The following is a 24483-nucleotide window of genomic DNA, read 5'->3' as shown; positions in this document are numbered from 1 at the left end:
GGCCTTCTGATATCCAACATCAACCAGCCTGTCCTCAAAGTCTCCCAAGTCTGGTAGCCCCTCCCCTACCAGTACCAGCTCTCAATTGGCACAGCCTTCAAGATCCCAGGGTCACCCCTACAATTAAATATGGGAAGATAACCTTAGTGAAAGATGCACTATTCTCTCAGGTAATAACCATGGGGGAAAAAAGGAGGTTGATACAGTGAGTAGAGATCTGGGGGCTCAAGTCTCTATCTTTAACACAAACTACCTGTGTAACCCTGGGCAAGTTACTTGATCTCTTAGTGACCTAGGCAACTCACCAAGACTTTGAGTCACAAAGGAGGGGCCAACCTGCATTTGTGGAGGGAGTGTCCCATCCAGGAACCTCCTGTACCAATGAAATAATTGAGGCAATCTCTATCCCCTAAAAATTATCATAATGCGGGCACGGAGGTGGCACAGTGGATAAATCACCGGTCCTGAATTCAAGAGGACCTGAGTTCAAATCCAGCCTCAGACACTTGACACTTACTAGCTGTGTGACCCTGGACAAGTCACTTCACCCTCATTGCCCAGCAAAAAAAAATCATAATCATAACGACTTAGATTTCTATCCTATATTATAGGATCTAGAGAGACCTCTAAGACCAACCCCACTGGGCGCAGCCAAAGTAATCCAAGTTTCTAGGGCTTGATGAAGACAGAGTGGGGTGAAAGACCTACACAGAGCTCTTGGTGCCCAGTGCCCAGATTGAAAAGGAGGGGGGCAGGTTGGAGCAGCTTGTGCTCCAGCTGCTGCCAGTTAGCAGGCTGGGATCCCCAGGGATCTCAAGCTTTACCAGCCAAAGCCAGTCTCATTAATCACTGTCCCTGGCAGGAAAAGGGAGAGAAGAAAAGAGAGGAACAGGAGGAGGAGGAGAAAGACACAGAGGTTGAAAGGGAAGAGGGTAGAGACAGAGGAAAGGAAGGTAACATCTTTGGGCAGCCGCATTGACTGGCAACGTGTGTTGTGTGTCACAGCGGCTCTGACGTAGACAGAGAGGAGGGGAAACAGAGACAGAAAAAAAAATAAGTAGATGATAGAAATAGATTATAGAGATATTTAGAAACATTATAGAAATATAGACATCAATTGAAATCATAGATGATAAAGATAGAAATAGAGGATAGATGATCAAGAGATACAGTACTTGATAGATGATTGAGATGGAAATAGATGATTGGTAGATTATTGATAAATAGGTGATTGATAGAGATAGAGAGATTTAGAAATAGATGAGAGAGATAGAAATAGATGATAGCTAGACTGAGAGAGAATGAGAGAAAGAAAGAAATGATAGATACAGAAAGATAGAAATAGATAGAGATAGAAGTAGACAACTGCTAGGGCACTAAGTTTTTACTATATGCCAGGCACTGTGCTAAATATTGGGAATACAAATAAAAGCAAGACAGTCTCTGCCCTCAGGGAGCTTGGATTCTAATAGGGGAAGATGAAAAGAGAGAGAAGGCCTCCCCTACATCTCTCCAGAGGTGAGATAACTGAGATTCAGAGAAAGGACTTGCCCAGGGTCAAACAGCCAGTGAGATTTTAGCATCCAGGGCTTCCTGCCTCCATGCCAAGCCCTCTAGTTGGATCAGATGCAATAGACAATAGGGAGCCATTGTAGGATCTGGAGCAGGGGAACAGTATGATCAATCCACAGGTATTGACTATTAAGCACCTACTATGCGCTAGGCACATAGTGGAGGCAAAGACTGAATTGAGGCCCTGCCCTCAAGGAGTTCCCATATTACAGTGGGAGATTCTCTATACAACAGTATGCATATAATTATATACCACTATATGTACAAAATACAAGGTAGTGTCAGCAGGACACTAGTGCTGGGGACAGGAAGAAATGGTGCTTGACCTGAGGACCAGAGGGGATGGCAGAATCAAAGACTACCTGTGACCTTGGCGGCCCTCTACCCCAACTTGTAAACAAAAGTGATCCCCAGCACAACATACCCAAGAAGGGGTCCTCCAGCCTCCAGGGAGGGAAAGCCCACCACTTCTTGGGGCAGCCCACTGCACTTTGGGATGCATGGCTTTCACTCTTTGTGAGGAAGCTTTTCCTGCCCAAATCCATGTCTTTGGTGGGGGGGGGGCAGTGAGGATTACGTGACTTGCCCAGAGTCACACAACTAGGAAGTGTCAAGTGTCTGAGGCTGAATTTGAACTCAGGTCCTCCTGAATCCAGGGCTGGTGCTTTACCCACTGAGCCACCTAGCTGCCCCCCAAAATCCATCTCTTTGCAACATCCATCCATATCTCCTGGTTTGTGCCTTTGGGGGACAAAGCAGAACCCAATGAGCTCTTCCCTCTTCCAGGGAACAGTCCTTCCATGTACACAGCTCTAGTGACCCACTTCCCCCACCCAGCCTTCTTGCCTCTGGGCTAACCCTCCCCAGTCCCTTCAGCAGATCTTTCTATGGCTTGAGTGAGGGGCCCTTCACCCTGGTCACCCTCTTTCCAACTTCTGAGTGATCTTCCTGAAATGCATTAAAGAAGCTAGGTAGCCTATTGAATAGAGCGCTAGACCTGAAGTCAGGAAGATCTGAGTTCAAATCCCAGACTCAGACACTTCTTAGTGAGACCTAGTGTAAGTCACTTAACTTCTGACTCCCCCGGTATCCCAATGAGTAAAATGGGGATGATGGTAACCCCAGCACCCGGAGAGCTCAAATGATATAATTGTAAAGCACTGTATACACCTTATGCTAGCTCCTGTGTGTCACCTGGGATTTGGACTCAACCCTGCCCTAGGGGGAAACCCAGGCATCCTTTATCCTATACTCTCTATTCCTTCTTTGTCTCTCTGAACTTTGCTCCAACCTGCAGAGAGGTGGGTCCTGGAGCAATTAAGTGATTTTTTACAGATGAAGAAACCTGTAGGCAATCAGCTATTAAGTGACTTGCCCAGGATCACACAACCAGCAAAATCAAAGATCTCCATGAGATATTGCTACAATGGTCAGGCACGGTCCTTGAGAACTGGGGATGGGTGTGGGTCATCCCACAGGTGGCAGGAAGTTTGCTGGTCCCCTCCCCCAGAACGTGTATCCCCTTATCCCTCCCTTTCAGACCCAAAGGTTTGGGACAGGAGGAGGGGATCAAGGATCCTGCTGTGTGTGATGGTGGCAGTTAAGGGGTCCTGTAAGCCTGGGAGGGGTAAAGTAGGAGGACTGGAGTCCGAGAGAAGCAGACCTAGCCTGGCTCTGGCCTGGAGAGACTACAGAGCATCTAGCATCCTTTCCCCAGCTCAGCCCCCATATATGCGATCCAATGGTTTGAGCCCCCCAAGCCTAAGCAGCCCAAAATATCTGAGGGATGGAGGAGGGGAGAGGCAGTGTCTGACACTGGGGGTGGGGAATGAGGTGACATGCGCAGGAGGCTTCAGCTCCCGAAGGCCAAGGTTTCCGGTTGCCATGGTAACAAGGGCCCAGGTGCACTGCGGAGACAAGTGTCTGGAGAAGCCTTTGGGGAGTGGGGGCAGCCCCTCGCCTGGCCTTGCAAACCTCTCCACTGCCCTTCGCCTCTCTCATTGCTCTCCCACTCTCTCCACCTGCCCCTTTGTGTCTCTGGGCTTCTCCCCCTCTTTGTCCCTCGGTCTCTCTCTCCCTCCCTCTATCTCTCCCCCTTTCTGAGTCATTCATTCTTTCTCGCTGATTGTCTCTCCTCAGTCCTCTTTGCTCATATTCTCTGTCCTCATTTTCTCTGTCTTTTCCCCTGTCTCTTGATGTCTTTCCCATCAACTCTCCTCTGATTCTTTGTCTCTCCCTTTCTTTGTGTTTCCTCTCTCCTCTCCTCTGGTGCTTCCCATCTCCCTACATCTCCCTCCCTTTCCTTTTATTTGTTGCCCCAGCCTTTTTCTTCATTTCTCCCACCCTCTCTCACCATTCCTCCCTCCTATCTGCCTTTCTCTCCCTCTCTCCCTCTCCATTTCCATCTCCATCTCCCTTCCTCTCATTCTCTGTCACCTTCCCTCCTTCCTTTCTCTTTCCCTCCCTCTTCTCCTTTCTTTCTTCCCTCCTCTCTCTTCCTTCTTCCCTCCTCTCTCCCTCTTCCTTTTTCCTTTCTTCCCTCCTCTCTTACTCTCCCTCCCTTTTCTCTCTTCTTTCTTTCTTCACTCCTTTCTCCCTCTCCCTCTCTCCCTCTTCCCTCTTCCTTCTTCCCTCCTCCCTCTCCCTCCTTCTCTCTCCTTTCTTCTTCCCTCCTCTCTCCCTCTCCCTCTCCCTCCCTCTTCTCTCTTCTTTCTTCTTCCCTCTTCTCTTCCTCTCCCTCCCTCCCTCTTCTCCCTTCTTCTCTCCTCTCTCTCTCCCTCCTCTAACTCCTTCCCAGACAGCTTTCTCTTCATATGCTTCTAGTCTCCTTGATTCACAAGAGCCTTAAAAAACCCCAAAGCCTCTCTTCCCTTCCCCCACCTTTAACCACACCACACCAGACTCATCCTAACCTAATAAACCTCACCCGCAGCTTTTTAAACACAGAGAGATTCCATGACCTCCCTCAAAAACACATGGCAGGAAGCTTTCTCTGCTGTCTGACCTACATCATTTGTGGTGGGCTGGAGGGGGGTGGGGACCCAGAAAAGGATAGGGACTTACCCAAGGTCATTCACTGAGTCAGCTGGAGCCCATTAGAACTAGGAGGTAATATGGCACAGGCTTGGAGCTCAGAAGACCTGGGTTCAGATTCCATCTATGATACCTACTGTGTGACCCTTGGCAAGTCACTTAATATCATTAGTCCTCAGCTTCCCCCTCTGTGAAATGGGGGTGGTGATAGCACCTTCTTCACAGGATATTGTCATGTACGATGATTTGTGGTGCTCATTAACACATGATGATTATCTCATTATTGAATGAAAAAATATGTGCAGAGGGCTTTGCAAGCCTTCAAGTATATAAATAGCCGTCAGTAGTAGCACCATAGGGGAGCATAGGCTGAACTTTTCGGAGGCTTCATGTAGGAAAAAAGGTCCCAACAATCAGTCCTCTGAAGGTGGAAAGGGATGTCTTTGGGTGGTAATAGGCCAAAGACTCAATGAATACATGTTGGGGATATGGTAAAGAGGATTCCTGTCTGGGTATCAGGATAAAGCACTGGGTCTGGGGTCAAGAAGACCTGAGTTCAAATCCAGCCTTGGACACTGATTAGCTGTGTGATCCTGAGCAAGTTACTTTGCCTCTGTCTGCCTCAGTTTTCTCAGTGGTAAAATGGGGATAATAACAGCAATACCTCCCAGGGCTTTTGTAAAGCACAGTGTCTGGCACAGAGTTGTTGCTATATAAATTCTTACCCCCTCCTCCCACTTTTAGGTTGCCTTCTGAGGTCCCTTCTAGCTTGCAGGCATCTCTAGCGGGTCCCTCCATTTTATCAAGGGAATGAGACAGTAGGGAAGGGTATGTCTGGCAGTTGCTGTCATGAGAGGCAGGGGAAGTGTGGGGTGGGAGGCCAAGAGGTAAGTGAGAAAAACCCAACTGTGTGTAAAAAGGGATCAATCCTCAGAGTTTCTGAGACCAGATGTTGCTGGGGAGGAGGAAACAGATTCAGAGTTTCCATTACATTGAGGGTTAGGTGGAAGGGAGAGTGATTTATATGCATGCAGGGGAAAGCATGAGGTATGTTGGGAGAGGGATTTAAGAGGAGAGAACAGGATTTATGGTGGAGAGAGGAAGATTTATGTGTCTGTGTATGAGGGAGGGCGATTTATATTTATTTGTAAAGGAAGCAACCTCCCGACCATGGACAGACCTCACTCTTCTTTCCCAGTCCTATTTCCCAAAGCCTTCTAGGAGGGGAGAGGGGAGAGGCCAACACAGACCCATAGGACTGAAGGGGTCCTGTAATGGATTTTAGACTTTCCCATCACCCTCCATCCCTTCTGCATCAGACCTGAAAAAATATATATGGAAAGATCCCTGGATTGGGGATCAGAAGGCCTGGTTTCAAATTCTCCCTTTGTCACTTACTGTTCATGGGATCTTGGGCCAATCACTTCTAATCTTGGAGCCTCCATTTCTTTGTCTGTAAAATGAGATGGCTGGATCAGATGACCTCTGAAGTCCTTTCCAGCTAGGATCTCATGAATTCTAAGACCCCTTCCACTTTCACAGTATTAGTTCTGTGATAATTTCAGGAGAACCAATAAACCAACAATCATCTATTAAGTAATTACCATGTATTAGGCACTGAGGATAAAAGGCAGACTGCAACAGTAACTGGCCTCAAGGAGCTTATATTCTATCAAGAATCACGATGCTGTGAAAAACCTGGGGGCCTGGATTGAAGGTCAATGACCACTGACCAGTCAGGTCCCTTTAGAATGTCACTTACATTTGGGTTAAGGAAGAAACTTTGCAAGCACAAGGTCAGAGAAGTATGACTAGACAAAAGTTTGTCCAAAAAAGATCTAAGCATTTTAATGGAATCTAAGCTCAAGAATAATCCTCAACATGTAGAGAATGCTTTAAGGTTTGTATAGATATTATTTCATTTGATCCTCACAACAACCTTGGGGGAGGTAGGTGCTATTTTTTTTCCATTTTACAAGTGAGGAAACTGAGGCAGAAAAAGGTTAAGTGACTCCCCCATGGACCACATAGCTAGTAAGTATCTGAGAAGTTAGATTTGAACTTGGGTCTTCCTGAGTCTCTCTATCCATTGCACCACCTAACTGCCTGCATCAATAACGTAATATGGCAACACTGAGATATATTGTCCAAAACTGGGGAGGCAATAGTCTTGCTCTAGTCAGAAGGCTTATGGTCAAACTGGATGGCATCCAAAGGAGGCAGACCAATATTGTGAGTGCCCTCAGGCTCTTTAGAGGAGACCCAGACCTGTCTAGACAACCTCTGAGATTCCTTCCAGGGCTGAGCTTCTGGGACCCTGAGATCCTCATGTCATTCCAACTTGACTCCAACTTTTAACCACCCCAGGAACCTCCCCCGAAGGCTCATGGAATTTGACACAGGAAGGGAACAGAAGTGACAGGGTTGGAAAAAAAATCCAACAATCCACCACTGTGGATGTGTTTTGCCGTAAGTAAAGAAGACAAGGTCATGGCATCTTGCTGGTGACCCCCACTTCTACTGGGGTCGTTGGATTCCCTCTGTCCTGAGCCCAGACAGCTGTATGGGGAGGAAGCTGTGAACAGCCAAGCAGAACTGTGTGGTGAACTGAGGGGGGACGAGGGGACAGCTAGTTCTCAGCAGCCTTCACTTCTCCCCTCTTCCCCTCCACAGCACACCAGCTCACTTCCCACCCCAAAATTACCGCAAGGTTAAACCAGATCTGTCAGCCAAATGAGAGATATTTCCTGTCGCTCTCTCTTTGCACCTGCTGGAGGTTCTGGGCCGTGGGAAATCCCCCCTCCCCCAACAAGGTTCAATGGGGGAGGGAGGATGGTAATTCTCACCCAAGCACTGGAGACAGCAAGGGTGAGATCCAGATAGGTAGGAAGGAACTAATTGGCCCTTAGTCCCATGGTGGGGGCAGAGGGGCAGGTTAACAGTGGGACAGACATGACATGAGTGGTGATAGAATCTTAGAGCTGAAGGAATCAGGGGTGATCCGGGAAAACAAGAGAGCCAAAGCCTATGTCCCTAGGGTTAGCTCAAACTAGCACAAACTAGCTGTGTGATGAGAGGACATTTACCTCTCCTCTCTTGGCCTTAGTTACTCCTTCTGTATAGTGGGAATAAGAACCATGGCCCTATCACCGAGCTCTTGGGAACGCTGACATTTGACCAAGCAACAAGCACCTGGCTGGGAGGAGTTCCGTGATCACACTCATTATAGAGGTCATCCAGTCCAGCCAGCCCCTCGTCTTACAGATGACAGAATTGAGACCTAAAAAGAAAAATTGGCTTACCTAAAGTCACACCATGAGAGAGATGCAAAACCAGAAAGATGGGCATGAGATCTTAGGACTTTAGGTCTCTGGAGCTGGGAGACACCCTGAAAGAATCTATTTTACAGAGAGAAAATGACTAGTCCAAAGTCTCACACTTAACAAGCAACAGAGCTGAGATTCAAACCCAGCTCTATCATCATATTCAATATTCTTCCAGGACACCAAGCTGCCTCCTTAGAGCTTGAGGCCTGGCATTGGGATTAGGGAGGGAGGTGTCAGGAATAAATTGTTATGGGGTTAGAACTGGCTTCCAGAAGGAGAACAGGAGCCCCTTGCTGGGGTACGTGTCCAGCCACTGTGTCCAGTAATTAGCTCTGTTCCCTTCACAGTCTACAAAAACCCCAGCCTGAGCCCACTCCAGAGTATAGTGTCCCAGAATAAACCAGGTGGCCCATCCCCTGAAGCAAGGATGGCTTAGATCACTCCTATCACTGACCACACTAAGAACAGGTCTAGAACCACAGGAACTATCCAAGGTGATGCACAGCATCCAGAGCTGGATGGTGAAGACCCTCAAGTCTTTGCCATATGAAGATCATTTGAAAGAAATAAGGATGTTTAGCCTAGAAAAGAGGAATCTGGGGTCATGGGATTGGGGAGGGGGAGGAAGGAGAGGCATGATGGCTGTGTTCAAAGACTTGAGAGACAGTCATGTAGAAGAGGGATCCTCAGCCTTGGATCTGGCCCCAGAGGGCAGCTGCCCCAGCTACTGGCTCTGGGCAGCCTGAGCTGCTCCAGGCTGCAGAGGTTGTCTCTTTGGCCCATGCCCAAATCCTTCCTTCCCTCCAGCATCGGTGCTTATGGACCGTAGCTTAGTCAATGGTGGATGGAGGTTGCAAAGATACAGATATTGGCTTGATAGGAAAACCTTCCTGACAATCAGAGCCATGGCAAAGTCAAATAGGCCACTTGGGGAGATGGTCAGTTCCCACTCCTCATTGGAGGGCTTTGAGAAATGACCAAATGTGGTAGAGAGGACATGGGTTGGATGGGATAACCTCTGAGATCCCTTCTACCTTGGAAATTCTATGACAGAGTCAGTCAGTCAGCAAATACTTATCAATCACTGACTGTATACCAAGCATTCTGCTAATCATGGGGGATACAGAGAAGGACCAACAGTCCCTGCCCTCAAGAACCTTACACTTGAATGGTAGAATCAGCCTGTAAATAAACAGGGCAGTTGTCATGAAATACTGGAGGGAAGATCTAGGGCTTCTTGCCTCTAGAAATCAGTAGCAATCCCCCTGCCTCCATCTTTGGAACTTAAGGGTCCTAGCAACCCAGGGTCAGTCAAATGGTCAGCAAGCATTTATTAAGTACCTACTATGTGTCAGACACTGTGCTAAGCATGGGGGATACAAAGAAAGGCAAAAGAAAGCCCCCATTCAGACAGCTTGGTACAGTGGAAATAGTGTTGGATTGTGGAGTCAGAGGACCTGAATTCAAATCCTTTCTCTGTTCCTCACTCTCTCTGTAATCTTTGGTCTCAGTTTCCTCATCTGTAAAATGGAGGAATTGGGCTGGATGGTGTCCAAGCTTCCTTCCAATGCTCAATCTGTGGTTATAATGAATAATTGCAGTATAATGCAGAATGTCCAAGGAAAATATTGTCAGAAAAATCAGAGCAGCTTTATCAAATGCCCACACAGTGGAGCACCCTAGTGGAACACTCCAAAGGGAGAAGTATTCTCCTGGAATGTCCCCTTGGAGCATCTTGGAGGAGGACCCCTTAGCATCCAGATGCAGATAGAGCAGTTTCAGGTCCATGTCACTAGCAAGGACACAAAAGTGTTCTAGGGGGAAAGGGAAGTTGTACAGACTTGGGGTTTTCTAGATCCCACCCCCATCTTCAAGAAGCCATGAGTGGAGTACCTAGTGGGAGAGCATGGCTCAGTGAGTCAGAGGAAGTCATTGAGGTACCTGAATCAAAAATTCTGAGACACAGTAGCTAGTCAACAGACTTTTTTTTTGCTTGCAATTCAAGGAAGATGGAGAGGTCTGAATACAAAATCAACTAGATTTTACTATAAGACTTCTTTGGGGGAGGGGAAGAGAAGAAGCATTTATTTTGTGCCTATTATATGCCAGGCACAAATATGATCTTATTTGATCTTCACAACAACCTTGGGAGATAGATGCTATTACCTCTATTTTACAATTTGAGGAAACTGAAGGAAATAGAGGTTAAGTGACTTGCCCAGAGCCACATGGCTAGTAAATGTGTGAGGCTAGATTTGAACTCAGGTCTTTCTGGTTCCAGGCTTGGCACTGAATACTGTATCACCTAGCTTCCTCTGATTTCTAGAAAAGTACCAAAAGCAAAGGAAATACTTGCTCTGTTCTGATTGTTGCTTGTTCTTCATTCTCAAAGAGGTCCATGACATTGGGGAGGTGATGTCATGACTTGCAGTGAACTGGATTTAAGTGAGGTTGACTATACTAACAAGGTACAGGGATTCATGGAAGAAAATAAGGACAATCTTACAGTTAAGAAACGTCTGCAAAAAAAAATCTGGGCAATATGTGGTACCGTTAACTATAGGTATCTCTTCAAAAAGCATGCATGGTATAGGGGGTTTTCAGACAAGTGTTATATTTTTTCCCAGCAAACAATCCCTGATTGCTTTAAACCAAGATGAAGATACTTTGGTTCAGAGCTAGCTCAATGCCCATTTTACCACCTTACAGGCAGCACAAACACATACCCTCTGAATGGTGGAATGGCACAGTGGAAAGAATCCTGGATTTTGGAGTCAGGAAGACATGGATTGGGGGCAGCTAGGTGGTGCAGTGGATAAAGCACTGACCCTGGATTCAGGAGGACCTGAGTTCAAATCCAGCCTCAGATACTTGACGCTAGCTGTGTGACCCAGGGCAAGTCACTTAATCCTCATTGCCCCTTCCCTCCCCCCCCAAAAAAATGGATTAAAATTCCAGCTCTGTCTTTACTTGTGGTGACCTGGAGCAGTTACTTAACCTCTATGGGCCTTGATTTCCCTATCTGTAAAGTGAAGAGGTTGTGTTAGATGGGCTTCTGACTCTAGATCTATGATCCCATGAAAACAGCCCAGGGGGCAGCTAGGTGGCACAGTGAATAGAACACCGGCCCTGGAGTCAGAAGGACCTGAGTTCAAATCCGGCCTCAGACACTTAACACTTACTAGTTGTGTGACCCTAGGCAAGTCACTTAACCCCAATTGTCTCAAAAACAAAACAAAAAAAAAACAGCCCAGGCTTTCCCATAGTCTGTGGGAAAACTGCCTCCCTCAGGGTTCATAGCAGCCAGATTTAGAAAGCTCCGGAGATGATTGATATGATGGCTTGTTGACAGCAAAGGTCATACATGAAAAGCACATACAATCACCATTCCCCTACCCTATCAAAAAGTAAATTGTCTAATTAATTAACTAATTAAAAAATTAATAATGGACTCTACTCTCAGACACAGTTGGCAATTCTACCTGAGGCTGGGGAGAGCAGGGACTGGAAACAGTGCCCTCTGTTCAGGGGTCAGAGGTATCCTTCATCTAAAGCTGGAAGGAACCCCAAAGACCTTTTAATGGATGAGGAAACTGTGGCCCAGAGAGGGGAAATAGCCTCATCAAATTCCCTGCCAGAGCCAGGATTTGAACCCACCCAGGGGCTCTGGCTTCAATCCAGAGCTCACTCCACTGCACCACACCGTGTCGCTCTCCTCAGACAAGCTGTTGAGAGGTTTAATTTTTTTTAAATCCCTTCCCAAGGGTACTATACCCTAAAGTCCATCAGATCCACCCACCTTAAATCTTCTTATATCCCCCAAAACCCAGGCTGGAGGTTGCTGTCGTCACCATCATTTGTAATTCATGCTTGGGTCAGAACTCTGGTGGTGATGTCTATACCAGCTGCAAGGAGGTCAAAGACCCAGTCCTTGCCTTTGCTCTTAAGGAGCTCCTTGTGCCTAAGATAGGTTCTGGCATATAAGTATCAGTGGGTTAACAAGCATTAATTAAGCACCTCCTGTGTGCTATCCACTTCACTATGTACTGGGGATATTAAGTAAGACAAAAAGCATTTTGGAACAGCAAGCAGGCTAGTGAAACTGGGTCATGGAGTGCATGGAGGGGAGTAAAGTATGAAGAAGTCTTTAAATGACAAAGAGAAGATTTTATATTTGATTCTGGGAGCAATAGGAAGCCACTGAAGTTTGGGGAGAGGGGAAAGGGCGATGTGATCAAACCTACACTAAACCTCCCTGGGCCTCAGTTTCCCCATCTATAAAATAGGAGGGTGGAGGGAAAAGTCAAACCAGATGACTTCTAATGTACCTTTTAGTCTGAAATTAGTTTTAAGTGAATCCCAATTCATTTCCAAATTCCAATTCATTCTAACACTAAGGGTAAAACTCACCAATAGTCTACTCTAACCAAATAATACAAGGCTATACCATGGGTTGAATGCATAGGAGAAACAATACATGCTGTAGTCATTCAGTGGAGGGAGAGAGAGACCAGAGGCAGTTGTCAGGGAAGCTTCCTAGAAGAAGTGGGATTTAAGCTAAGTTGGAGTAGGTTTTCAGCTGGTGTCAGCATCCTAGGCAGGGAGAAATATTTGGAGCAAAAGCATGAATGAAAATAGTGAGAGTAGGAGATCATCGATCATAGGATTTCAAGCTAAAAGGGACCTTCGAGCTCATAGGACCATAGATTGGCTCTGGAAGAGACCTCAGAGGCCATTTCCAATGCCTCCATTTGACACATGGGAAACTGAAGTCCATGGAGGGTAAGTGACTATCTCCGGACTGTGCAGGATGCCAGAGCTGGCATTGGAATGAGATCTTGGACTTTAAAATCAGGGCTCTCCCCATTGTCTACCCGACACCCTTATTTTACAGAAGCTCAGTGAGATTGATCAGTTTACCCAGATTCCCACAGATAACAATTCTCAGACCCTCTAGAGACTTCCAAGTCCAGGGCTCTGGACTGCCACCGATTTGGCCAAATTGGCAGGAGTGAGAGTGAAAAGGAGGCAGGAGAGATTTCCCAAGTCCACAGCATTTGGCAATAGATTGGACGGAAAGGGGATGGGAGGAGTCAGAGCTGACCTGGAATGGGCTGACCAGGAGTATGGCCCTTCCATCAGCAGACACAGGGAGCGTGGGAGGAACTGCTTTGTCCAGCCTACACTTGGGGGTGATTTTCCATAGGCGGTTGAAAGGGTGGAACAAAAGAGATCAGGGCTGCAACTATAGATTTGGGAGTTGCAGATGGATTGTTGAAGTGACAAGGTGAGGGGGAGAAGGGAGGAGGTTCAATTCCATTGAATTCAATCCAACCTGGGGTGTTGAACAGAGAAGAGAAGACAGCAAGGAGCTGACTTCAAGTATTTGTGGAGCTGTCCAGCGAAAGTGAGATTAGCCTTATTTGGCCCCAGAGGGCAGAGTTAGGACCTGCGGTGGGGAAGGAGGAGACTGGCAAAAAGTAAGGAGAAAACTTCCTAACAGTTCATCCAAAATGGCACAGGCTGACTCAGGGCTTCAAGCAAAAGCTAAATGACCACTTGACGGGAATGATGGACATTCTGGGTCAGATAGGACTAGGTGACTTCTTCCAACAGAAGAAGCTCTAGCTCAGAGAGTTGTATGATGTAGCATAACTTGGAGTCAGGAAGACTTGGGTTCAAATCCCACCTCGGACACTTGCTAGCTGTGTGACCCTGGACAAGTCACTTAACTGCCCCTTGCCTCAGTTTCCTTAGCTGTAAAATGAACCTGATAACCTCTAAGGTCTCCTCCAACTCTAAATCAATGATTATTAGAGGTTTTCATTTCAAATCTAGGCTCTGTCATTTACCTGTGTGACCTTGAGCAAGTCATTAAATTTCCAAGGCCTCAGTTTCCCCAACTGTCACATGAAGAGATTGGACTTAAATAGCCTTTGAAGTCCCTTCCAATTCTAGACCTATGAGTCCTTCTAACAGATTCTGTGATTTCTTAACAAATATTTATTAAGCGCCTACTGTGTGCTAAACATTATGCTAGACGCTCAATGGAACTGAGGCAAGTTGTGGGGAGGGGACTGAGAAGACACTTCTATGGATCTGTGAGCTCATTGATTCTCTCTGATTATGCAGATCACCACTCAACATCCTCTGGGATTCTTCCCAGCCCTTCTACCTGTGGAATCTTGTAAATCACCTCACATCTCTGGGATCTCTTTCATCCCTTGTCAAATAAGGGGAGTGAGGAGAACGTCCCTTCCACCATCTTCCACCAGGGTCCTTCCTCTGGAGCTTTTGACATTGTATGGGCACGGGCACTAGCCATCAGATGGGCAGCCAATAGGACAGAGAGGTTTGTCTTCACCAAATCTGTGAGATTTTTGGCATAGGGTCCTTCCCGTGAGAAAACTCCCTGGGGTAGTGCAGATCAGCAATGATCCAAGTAATTTACCATCTTCGAGAGTTGCTTGGGAGGGGGCAGCTAGGTGGCCCAGTGGATAAAGCACCGGCCCTGGATTCAGGAGGACCTGAGTTCAAATCCAGCCTCAGACACTCAACACTAGCTGTTTGACCCCAGGCAAGTCACTTAACCCTCGTTTCCCTGAAAAAAAAGAGTTGCTTGGGGGTCCCTGAGAAGGGAAGTGAGGTCACGTACAGCCAGCATGACCCTCAGAAGCTGGACTTACATGCATCTCCCTGAATCCAGGGCAGGTGCCATATCCACTGCACTACCACACTGTCACTCAGAAGGGAGATGCCAGGATAAAGAAAGAAGTCATCTCCTTTATAGCATCCTCCTTCCAGGGATCATAGATTTGGCTCTTGAAGGGGGCCCTTATTTCGTAGGTAAGAGGTAAAATGCCTTGCCCAGTATCACTTCCAGGGCTCTTTATCAACCATGCTGCCTCTTGTTTGAATTAGATGCCCTCCGAGGTCCCTTGCAACTCTAGGATTCTGTAATAAAGATGCCAGGTCCCCTTAGCCCAGAACAGCTCTTCCCCATAGGACTAGTTGAATTGGAGCCCCCTTCCCCAGTGGACCAACAGAGAAGCCAAACCAAGAGAGGACATGAGCTGCTGTTACCGCCAGGCTCAGGGACAGAGTCTGGCTTCTTTGTTCCATTTTCTTTCTTCTTGTCGGCTTTGCCTGCCTGATGTTGCTGGACTCGGGCTAACAATAGCATTGGGGGAAGGGGAGACAGTCACACAAACAGCCTGGGATTCATCTGTAGCCACGGAGCCTGATCTAACTGGAGAGTGGATGGGGTTCCACAGGGAAGGAGAAGGCAGGATTGTCATGCTCTGTGAAATAAGGGGAGGGGAGAGGGATGATGGGGTGAGTGTGTGGGCACCTACTGTGACCTCAAATGAGTAAGGTCACTGTTATGGGTACTTTACTCCTCTCTTCAATTTATAATTTTAGGGAGCTGTTTGCAGTCCCTAGAGGTTAAGTGACTTGTCCAGGGTCACTTATGGTCAGTGTGAACATCAGAAACAGAACTTGACCAGAACTTCCTGAATTCAAGACTGGCCATCTACCTATTAGGCCTGACTTAATACATACAATGACTAAACCTGCTTCCCTAAGACTGTGTGCCTCTATCTCTTTCTCTGTCTCTCTTTCTTCCTTTCTTCCTCTCTGTCTCTATTTCTCTTTGTAACTGTTTCTCTGTCTCTTTTTCTCTTTCTCCCTTTGTTTCTCTCTCTCCCTCCCCCTCTCCTCTGTGTGTCTCTCTCCCCCACTTCTCACTCTGTCTCTCTCTCTATCTCTCTGTCTCTCTTTTTTCTCTTCTCCCTCTCTGCCTTGCTATCTCTATCTCTCTGTCTTTGTTTCTGTCTGTCTGCATCTGTCTCTCTTCCTCTCTCACTCTTTCTTCCTCCCTCCTCCACTACTCTCTCTGTCTCTCTCTCTGTCTTTCTGTCTCTGTCTCTCTCTGTCTCTGCCTCTCTCTGTGTCTCTCTGTCTTTCTCTGTATCTGTCTCTGTCTCTCTCTGTGTCTCTCTGTGTCTTTCTTTGTCTCTGTCTCTGTCTCTGTCTCTCTCGATGGAATTGTGCCTCTGTGTGTTTCTTTGGGTGCTGGTGCATGGTCAGTGTCTATGTGACTGAATCCCTGCCCACTTCGTTCTTTGCGGCCCCTGTATTCTGAGTTCATTCACAACGTTGTGTTTCTGTGGGGGTGGCACCTGTGGAGCAGCAGCGTGAGGTCTGCTCTCTCAGAAGGATGCGTGTGTGTGCACGTGTATGTGTGCGTGTGTGTATGCGTGTGTGTGCGTGCGTGTGTATGTGTGTGTGTGTGTGCACTCGCGTGTGCATGTGTGTCTGGGCCTCACCGAAAGCCCAGCTGTCCTAGAGCTTGGAAGTACAGGCACTCCCAGGAGCCCCTCCGAGGGTTTGTGTTCCTCGGTATCTGTGTATGTTTGCCTTGCTGAGCGTGTTTGTATTGTTCCATGGAGAAGTGTGTTTGCCTGCTGCAGGAGCCCTGACTGCTGGCCTGCCAGGGGGACCATCTGCTTGGAGAGGCCCCCTCCGGGTGGTTCTGCTGGGCTGCTTTCGGGCCGGGCAGGAGGCCAGGGCAGGATTTGCTGAATTACAGCAGTTTCCCTTCCCTCCCTAGCCCAGCCTGCCTGCCCACATAAGGCCCAAGGGGAAGTTGTCCAAGTCTGATGTCCTCCCCTGCTCCCCAGCCTTCCACCCCAACCCCTGTCTTTCTGTCTCTCTGCCCCCCAACCTGCCCTCCACAACCAAGCCCTGGATCGGGGTTCTTGACCTTTATGGTGAAACCTCTGGACCTAGACAACCTTTAAGAGCCCTTCCAGCCTTAACCGGACGATCCCCTGCCCCACTAGGTTCCTTTGGGCTCTAGATTGAAGCCACTCCAGGTCTTTTTGCCTCAGTGAGTATAATAATGTTTGCATGACTGACCTCACCAGGGAGGTGAGAAGAGAGCTTTGGAAGTTTCAAAGCTCTATGGCAATGTGAGATGTCATCCCTAGAGAGGCAGCCGGTATGTTAATAATAAATGTAACTAGCATTGATATGGGGCTTTGAGATTGGCTAAGAGCTTTATAAATATTATTCTCGTTGGGCCTTTACAACAACCCTGGGAGGTGGCTGTGACCGTTCTCACCACTTTAGAGATGAGAAAACTGAGGCAGGCAGAGATTAAGTGACTTGTCCAAAGTCATGCAGCTAATAAGTGTCTACGGCTGGTTTCAAACTCAGGCCTTGCTGACTCCTGGTCCAGCTTTCTGTCCACTGTGTTGGCCAGCCTTTTTAAAGGCTGATAGCAGGTCCCTCTAGTATGGGGTGGGAGGGGGAGAGAACAATAAGAGACTAAGCAACCACCCAAAGGTAAAAACACCAATGGTTTGTGTGGGAGAGAGTTGGACATATTCTGGAGGGAAGACAGCTTCCCAGAAGACCAGAATGGAGCCTAGGACCTCCAGGAACAAGAAGGCCTTTCTCCAGGAGCTAGGGAGAGCTTGGGCTATTACCCTGCCCCATCCCCCATTAGACACCCCCCCCCCCCCGGGAAAATGGTCATATAATATCCCCTAGGAAAAACAAAGAAGAGCTAGAAGGTCTTTTAGACCACAGAACAGGGGATGTCAGATCTGGGAGGGGCCTTAGAACAGGGGATGTCAGTGCTGGGAGGGGCCTTAGAACAGGGGATTTCAGAGCTTGGAGGGGCCTTAGAACAGGGGATGTCAGGGCTGGGAGGGCCCTTAGAACAGGGGATGTTATAGCTGGGAGGGGCCTTAGAACAGGGTATGTCAAAGCTGGGAGGGGCCTTAGAACTGGGATGTCAGAGCTGGGAGGGGCTATGGGGATGTCAGGACTGGGAGGGGCCTTAGGCTTGGAATGTTAGGTTCTTGGAGCAGAAAAATGTCCGAGTTCAATGTTACTTTAGAAATTGTCCAGTCCAGTTCCATTATCTTACAGAGCACAAAATGGATACTCAGAGTTGGGAGCCCAAGGTCAAACAGTCAGGGAATGAGTAGAGGCTGGATGCACCAGGTCTGTCTTGTGGGTGTCGGGCAGAAATCTCATGTCCCTCTTCCCTCCTTCCTCCAGGGTCCCAGCACTCCCTGTGAAGAATCTGAATGGCACAGGACCTGTGCACCCAGCCCTGGCAGGTAAGACATCCCCTCCTCACCCCGGGCACTTTAGGTATGTTCAGGCATGCTTGTGCGCACACACTTAGACACAATCACTCCCACAAGCACTCAAGCCTGCACAAATACACACATCCATCCTTCCATCCACACAAACATCGCTCACCCAGACACAAGCAAATAGGCACACCCTGATACCCTCACATAGAGAGACACATCCAGGTGTGTCCCCAAGAGGGATTAGCAGGGCTCTGTGGGTATGGCTAGTGAAAAAGGAGAATCAGATTTGTTGGCCAAGGATGGGGGGGATGAATGGGGTTCCACAGCTGAAAAGAGCTAGGACCATCTCAGCTGCTCCAGGTTCACAGTCAGCAGGAGAGGGCTTCTGGTAGGGCATCTGAGCCCCTCCCCCCTCTCCCTGTCTGACTCTGCTGTCTGTGCCATATCTGACCCCTAGGGATGACAGGAATCTTGATGTGTGCAGCTGGGCTGCCTGTCTGCCTGACCCGGGCTCCTAAACCCATCCTACACCCACCTCCCATTAATAAGAGTGACATCAAGCCTGTACCAGGCATCCCAGGCATCTGCCGGAAAACCAAGAAGAAACATCTGAAAAAGAGTATGCCCGGACCCTCTTGTCTGCTCCCCAGAATGAGCTTTTTCCCCCATCTGTTCCCCCCTAGTCCCCAACCCTCTGCTCGTGGATGCCCCTGCTCCCCAGAATTAAGGAAAGCCTCTTGGGTGGGATTTGGAATGGGGGATTCCGGGGTAGGGGTCCCTGAGGGATTCAGCTGGGGGGAGGTCCTTACCTAGGGGCTTGGTGATGCTGGAAGTGGGGGGAGGAAGGAGTGAAGGGGAGCTGTGGCCCTGGCTCATTCCCACCCCTTCCCCTCCCCCACTCCTCCTTAGGTAAGAATCCCGAGGATGTGGTTCGGAGATACATGCAGAAGGTGAAGAGTCCACCTGATGAGGTAAAGCCAGAGGCAGAACCAGTGAGGGCTACGTGGGATGCCTTGTGGGCCATCTGGGGCCTGAGTCCTGACATGCAGCAATGGCCAGTTCTCCTGGGTCAGAGCTTTCACAGCTTGGGGAGGGAGGCAGGGGCCTCAGCAGGGGACTCTAGAGAGGCCTTCAACAAGGACAGGGCAAGGGGAGAGCCTGAGCCTGAGACATTCAGGGAAAGGAGGTTTGGGGAAGGGACAGGGGAAGGGGAACAAGACATGTTGGAAAATTCAGTCAGTCAATAAGCATTTGTTAAGCTTAAGCTTAATATGTGCCAAGCTGGGCTAGTTGGGGAGGACACAGAGACAAAACTGGAACAACCCCTACTCTGAGTAAGTTCACATTCTATAGGGAGAGACACAAAACTAGCTACAGAAATGGTGTTTGGTCTAGACCTGTGCCCTATGAGGAAATGCCCTTTAGTAATGCAGATCATCAAAGGCTTCTGGTCCAGGGCAAAGCTTCTTAAACTGTGGTTCTCAATCCCATATGTGGTCATGTAACTGAATGTGGGGGTTGAGAAAAATTTGGCCACAGTAAAAGGTTATGTATACCTATTTTATATATCTATGTACCCAGGGTCATGTACAAATTTCTCAGGTGAAAAGGGATCATGAGTGGGAAAAGTTTAAGAAGCCCTAGTCTAGGGGATAATGTATGCAAAACCTATTCCAGGGTCATGTTTGTGGGGGTGGAGATGGTAGCAGCTGCAAGGATTAGGAGAGGTTTCATTGAGGAAGCGGGGTTTGAGCTGAGCTTTGTGGGAAGTTCATGGATTCTAAAGAGGAAGAGATGAGGAAGGAGGGCATGTCAGGCATGAGGGACAGCATGGGCAAAGACCTGGAGAAAGGAGGTGATATGTCATATGCGGGGAATAATAAGAAAAGGAAAGAGAATAATGTCTAATAAGGCTGTGGAGATAGTTAACCAGTCAACAGGCATTTATTAAGCAATGACTATGTACCAGGCATTGTGCTAAACACTAGGAATGCAACAAAAAGCAAAAACCAGTTCCTGCCTTAAAGGAATTTACAATTTAATGGGGAAGACAAGATATAAATAATAAAGTCCATGAATGATGATAGAACAGGTGGAAGATAATGTAAAAGGGAAAAGCATGAAGAGGTGGGGCACTGGAAAAGGTCTCTTATGGAAGATGAGATTTGAGCTAAGTCTTAAAGAAAGTCAGGGAAACTGAGTCACTTCAGGTATAAAGAAAAGCCAGTGCTTGGGGCAGCTAGATGGCGCAGTGGATAAAGCACCAGCCCTGGATTCAGGAGGGTCTGAGTTCAAATCCTGCCTCAGACACTCGACATTTACTAGCTATGTGACCCTGGGCAAGTCACTTAACCCTCATTGCCCTGACCAAAAAAAAAAAGACAAGAAAAGAAAAAAGAAAAAGAAAAGCCAGAACAAAGGCATATAGATGAGAGGTGGAGGGTCAAGGGCAAAGCCAGCAAGCAGTCCAGTGCAGCTGGAAAGAAGACTTTGTGGAGGGGAGTAAAGTCCAAGAAAACTGGAAAAGTAAGTAGAAGCAAAGTTATATATGCTAGATGAATTTATATTTGATCCTTGACATCAGTCTGAAAGGCTTCTGATACTAAACAGAGGAATTGGTCTTTGAGCCCAGAGGTAACAGGGAGCCATGGGAATTTATTTGGGGGGGAGGGGGTCATACCTATGCTTTAGGAATATCACTTTAAGTGCCTACTGTGTACACAGCCCTCTGGGTGCAAAGAGAGATAAAACACAAACAGGTCTGCTCTCAGGAAGCTTATAGTCTAAAGTGGGTGTGTGGAGTATGGAGGAGGACATGTACACAAGTAACCAATGACACAAGGGAAGGGGGTTAAGTACAATGGACAGCTCCTAGCAAAGATGGAGGAAAGCTAGAGAGATCCTTTTCATCTGGGAGGATGTTAAAGGTATTAGTTTCCACAGAGGAAGTAGCAGCTGAGTTGGACCTTTAAGGGCCAGAGGGAAGTCTGTACCCAGGATAGGGGAGGAGGGAGAACATTGTGAGCAAAAGCATGAAGATGAGAGAGGGTGGGACAAGAATAGGGTTAAGAGGATAATCCGGCTGGCTGGATCATAGAGTACACCAAGGAGAGGAGCATAAACTAAATCTAGAGCCATATTTTGGAGACCTTGAATGCCAATCAGGAATTTACACTTTTTTCCTCCAGGTAATAGGGACCCACTCCTTTTGAGAAAAGGAGCGACAATTATAGCAGTGGTGTAAGGTTCTTTATCCTCAGTAGGGGATGAATTGGAAAAGGGAGCCCCATTAGGAGGCTATTGTAATCATTCAGGCAAGAAATGATGAGGACCTGAAGTGGAGCAGTGGCAGTGGGAAGGGAGAGGACGACATAGATGTAAAGAATATTGAGGAGTAGAATTCATAGAATTGTCACCTGATTGGAGCAGGAGAGCAATAGGAAAGCGTAACTTATCAATAGCCATAGCCTGAAATGAATTGTAGACCTCAGAGCTGGAAGGAAATGAGCTTGGGGTAACTCACTTATTCCCAAGTCTCATTTTCCTTCATCTCTAAAATGAAGAGGTCAGACTAGATGGGGCTCTTCTAGCTCACAATCAATAATCCTATGAAAGATTCTAGCATATAAAGCACAGAATTGTCCCTCTCTGAAGGCCCACAGAGGTTGTTTAACTTTATAGATGTCACACCATAAAACAGTGCTGGAGGGGAGTTCATCTCCCTCAATCCTATTCTCAGAGACACATCGTGGCATAGTGTCTAGAGAGGCATCTTGAGTCAGAAAGACCTGCGTTCAAGTCCTACTGCTGCTACATATTAGCTGAGTGCTACTGGGGAGTCTCAGTGTCCCTTGGCAACCCTTGAAGATTATAAATCATTGAGCAGTTGCCGGTTTGCTTTGAGAGAGAGAGAGTTTCTTTGGATTGCCAGGGCTTAGCATAGTCCCATCATATAGTATTCATATTAATAATATCTAGAATAGTTAACACTTATATAGTACTTTAAGATTTGCAAAACGCTTTATCATTATTTTCTCATTTGATCTTCACGACAACCCTGGGAGGTAGGTGCTGTTATTATCCCCATTTAACAGATGGGGAAACTGAGGCAGACAGAAATCAAGTGACTTGTCCAAGGTCATGCAGCTAGTAAGTGTCTAAGCATGGATTTGAACTCAGGTCTTCCTGACTTCAGGTCCTGAGGGGGAGCCAAATAAAATAGGGACAATGCCATGCTATGCCATACTGCTAGATTTATCTACTAGGCCACCTGTCCAATAAATAAATACTTAATAAATGCTTGTTGACTGACTGACTGAGAATTACCTATAAAAATGAAATCAAAAGTAGGGACCAAAAAATGATCTAGATCTCAGAGTCATTTCCCCAGGAAGCTTCAGTTCCATCAAGCCCCAAAGTGGAAGTCAGGCCACTCACTGTATTACCTAGGTCAAGTCCCTTCCTTCCCATCTCTAGACTTCAGTTTCCAATCTCCCCAAAAAATGATGGGGCGAGATCCTAAGGCTCTCAGTCCTTTCACAGCCCTACCATCCCATGTCTCTGTGAGAGTCTTTGCCTCCAACTCTACTCCCATCTCTGGCAGGACTGCACTATCTGTATGGAACGATTGGTCACCGCATCCGGCTATGAAGGTGTTCTGCGCCACAAGGGCGTGAGGCCAGAACTTGTGGGCAAGCTGGGCAAGTGTGGGCACATGTACCACCTCCTGTGCCTGGTGGCCATGTACAACAATGGCAACAAGGTATCCCTGGGGACGGTGGCCTCAAGGGTCAAATGGGGAGGTGGGAGAGCCCAGGATGGAGGGAGGGAGGAAGGAGAGACAGGCTGAGGAAGAGAGAGAGACTGAGTGATAGACTCTCCCTCAGGGGGAAGAGGCTGAGGAGGAGAGAGAGACTGAGGAGAGACATAAGGGGAGAGAGATGAGCTGAGAGGGGGAGAAAGATAGACTGAGGAGAGAGACAAATTGAGGAGGAAGAGACTGAGAGGGAGAGAAGCTAAATATGGGAGAGACAAACTGAAGAAGGATGGACAGACTAAGAGGGAGGGAGAGGCTGAGGGGAGAAGAGATGGTAGGGAGCTGGGAGCTGGGGAGAAACAGACCAAGACTAGGCAAGATAGACCTCAGGGAGCTCTGTCATAGCTGGACTCCTGAACCTGACGCTATGCTGTGGGAAAGGGCCAAGAGTCAGTGGGAGGATGGCTTAGTGAGGGAAGGTGCTGATCCGGAGCTCTATTTTTTGCCCAGCAGGATGGAAGCCTTCAGTGTCCCACCTGTAAGGCCATTTATGGGGAGAAAACAGGGACTCAACCCCCGGGGAAGATGGAATTCCACCTCATCCCCCATTCACTCCCTGGCTACACAGACACCCAGACTATCCGAATCGTCTACGACATCCCTACTGGAATCCAGGTGAGTTGGCCCCCATCACCCCAGACTGGTGTCTGTGTAGCCAGACCCAGACTGGTGTTGAGCAACTGCCCAACTGGTCCATGGCTGCCCCACCCCAAGGTGCCCTTGTCTATCATTGCCCTGCCCCCAGATGCCCTGGACCATGACTGCCCCACCCCAAGGTTCCTATTCCCTCTCATCTCATGCCTGCCCCCAGTACTTAGGGATTCAAATCATAGGGAGTCATTCTGAGGACCTCTCTGGCTAGCCTAGGCCCAGGAACCTGTGCAGATAATATCTGCCTGAAGAGCCCACTCCCAGGAGAGCTTTCAGAGTCAAGTGGGAGGTGTGCTGGTTCCCGGGCATCTGTCCTAGGGCATGTGCTGTGCCACCTCTGAAGCCATGGATGGGAGAAAATAGGGAGCCAGGGACACGTCATATCTTCAGACACTTGAATCTAGGGGTTGTTCTAGGCCCAAGGAAGCTAGTCCTTGGACATGAGCTGCAGGAGATAAATTTAGGTTGGTCTCTGCTCCACCTGCCGGCTGCCTTGTGACCTCAATACAGTTCTCCCAGCTCCCAAAGTTTTGTCCATTATTCAAGGCTTGGGGATTAGGAAGGGAACAGCCGGGTCAGAATTGAGCCCACAAACTGGGCTGCAGACAGTTGAGGGGAGGGGCTGGGTTCCCCTCCCTGAGCCTGACTTCTCTCTTCCCTCCCCCCTCTGCCATCCTCCCCACCCCTGCAGGGTCCTGAGCATCCCAACCCTGGCAAGAAGTTCACAGCGAGAGGCTTCCCCCGGCATTGCTACTTGCCCGACAACGAGAAGGGCCGCAAGGTGAGCTATAGGGAAGGAAAAGGAGGGGATAAGGAGGGACAAGGATCCCACAGGCTGGTCGGCACCATGGCCAAGGGGAGAAGAGAGGGGATTCTAGCTTTCCCCCACCTCTCCCCTTCCTCAGAGCTGGCCAGAGCACAGGGGAAGGCTTTGGGGTTTCTCTGTAGGTTCCGCTGCCCTAGATGGTAC

The 24483-nt window shown here is 48.1% G+C and overlaps 1 protein-coding gene across 2 annotated transcripts in view; it reads left to right on the top strand.

Moving 5' to 3' along the window:
- The window catches only part of DTX1 (deltex E3 ubiquitin ligase 1), a 65118-nt gene that overhangs the window by 37813 nt on the left and 2822 nt on the right, over positions 1-24483 (top strand). The window contains exons 4-9 of one of the 2 annotated variants that reach the window (XM_043988084.1): positions 18006-18067; positions 18504-18665; positions 18956-19017; positions 22650-22808; positions 23313-23477; positions 24205-24294. In XM_043988084.1, the coding sequence (XP_043844019.1) occupies positions 18006-18067; positions 18504-18665; positions 18956-19017; positions 22650-22808; positions 23313-23477; positions 24205-24294 (700 nt within the window). The remainder of the gene's footprint in view (positions 1-18005; positions 18068-18503; positions 18666-18955; positions 19018-22649; positions 22809-23312; positions 23478-24204; positions 24295-24483) is intronic. The other variant, XM_043988094.1, reaches the window with a different exon arrangement.

Source organism: Dromiciops gliroides, chromosome 1 (assembly GCF_019393635.1).
Source record: "Dromiciops gliroides isolate mDroGli1 chromosome 1, mDroGli1.pri, whole genome shotgun sequence".
NCBI classification, from domain to species: domain Eukaryota; kingdom Metazoa; phylum Chordata; class Mammalia; order Microbiotheria; family Microbiotheriidae; genus Dromiciops; species Dromiciops gliroides.
This window is presented reverse-complemented; position numbering and strand designations above follow the sequence as displayed.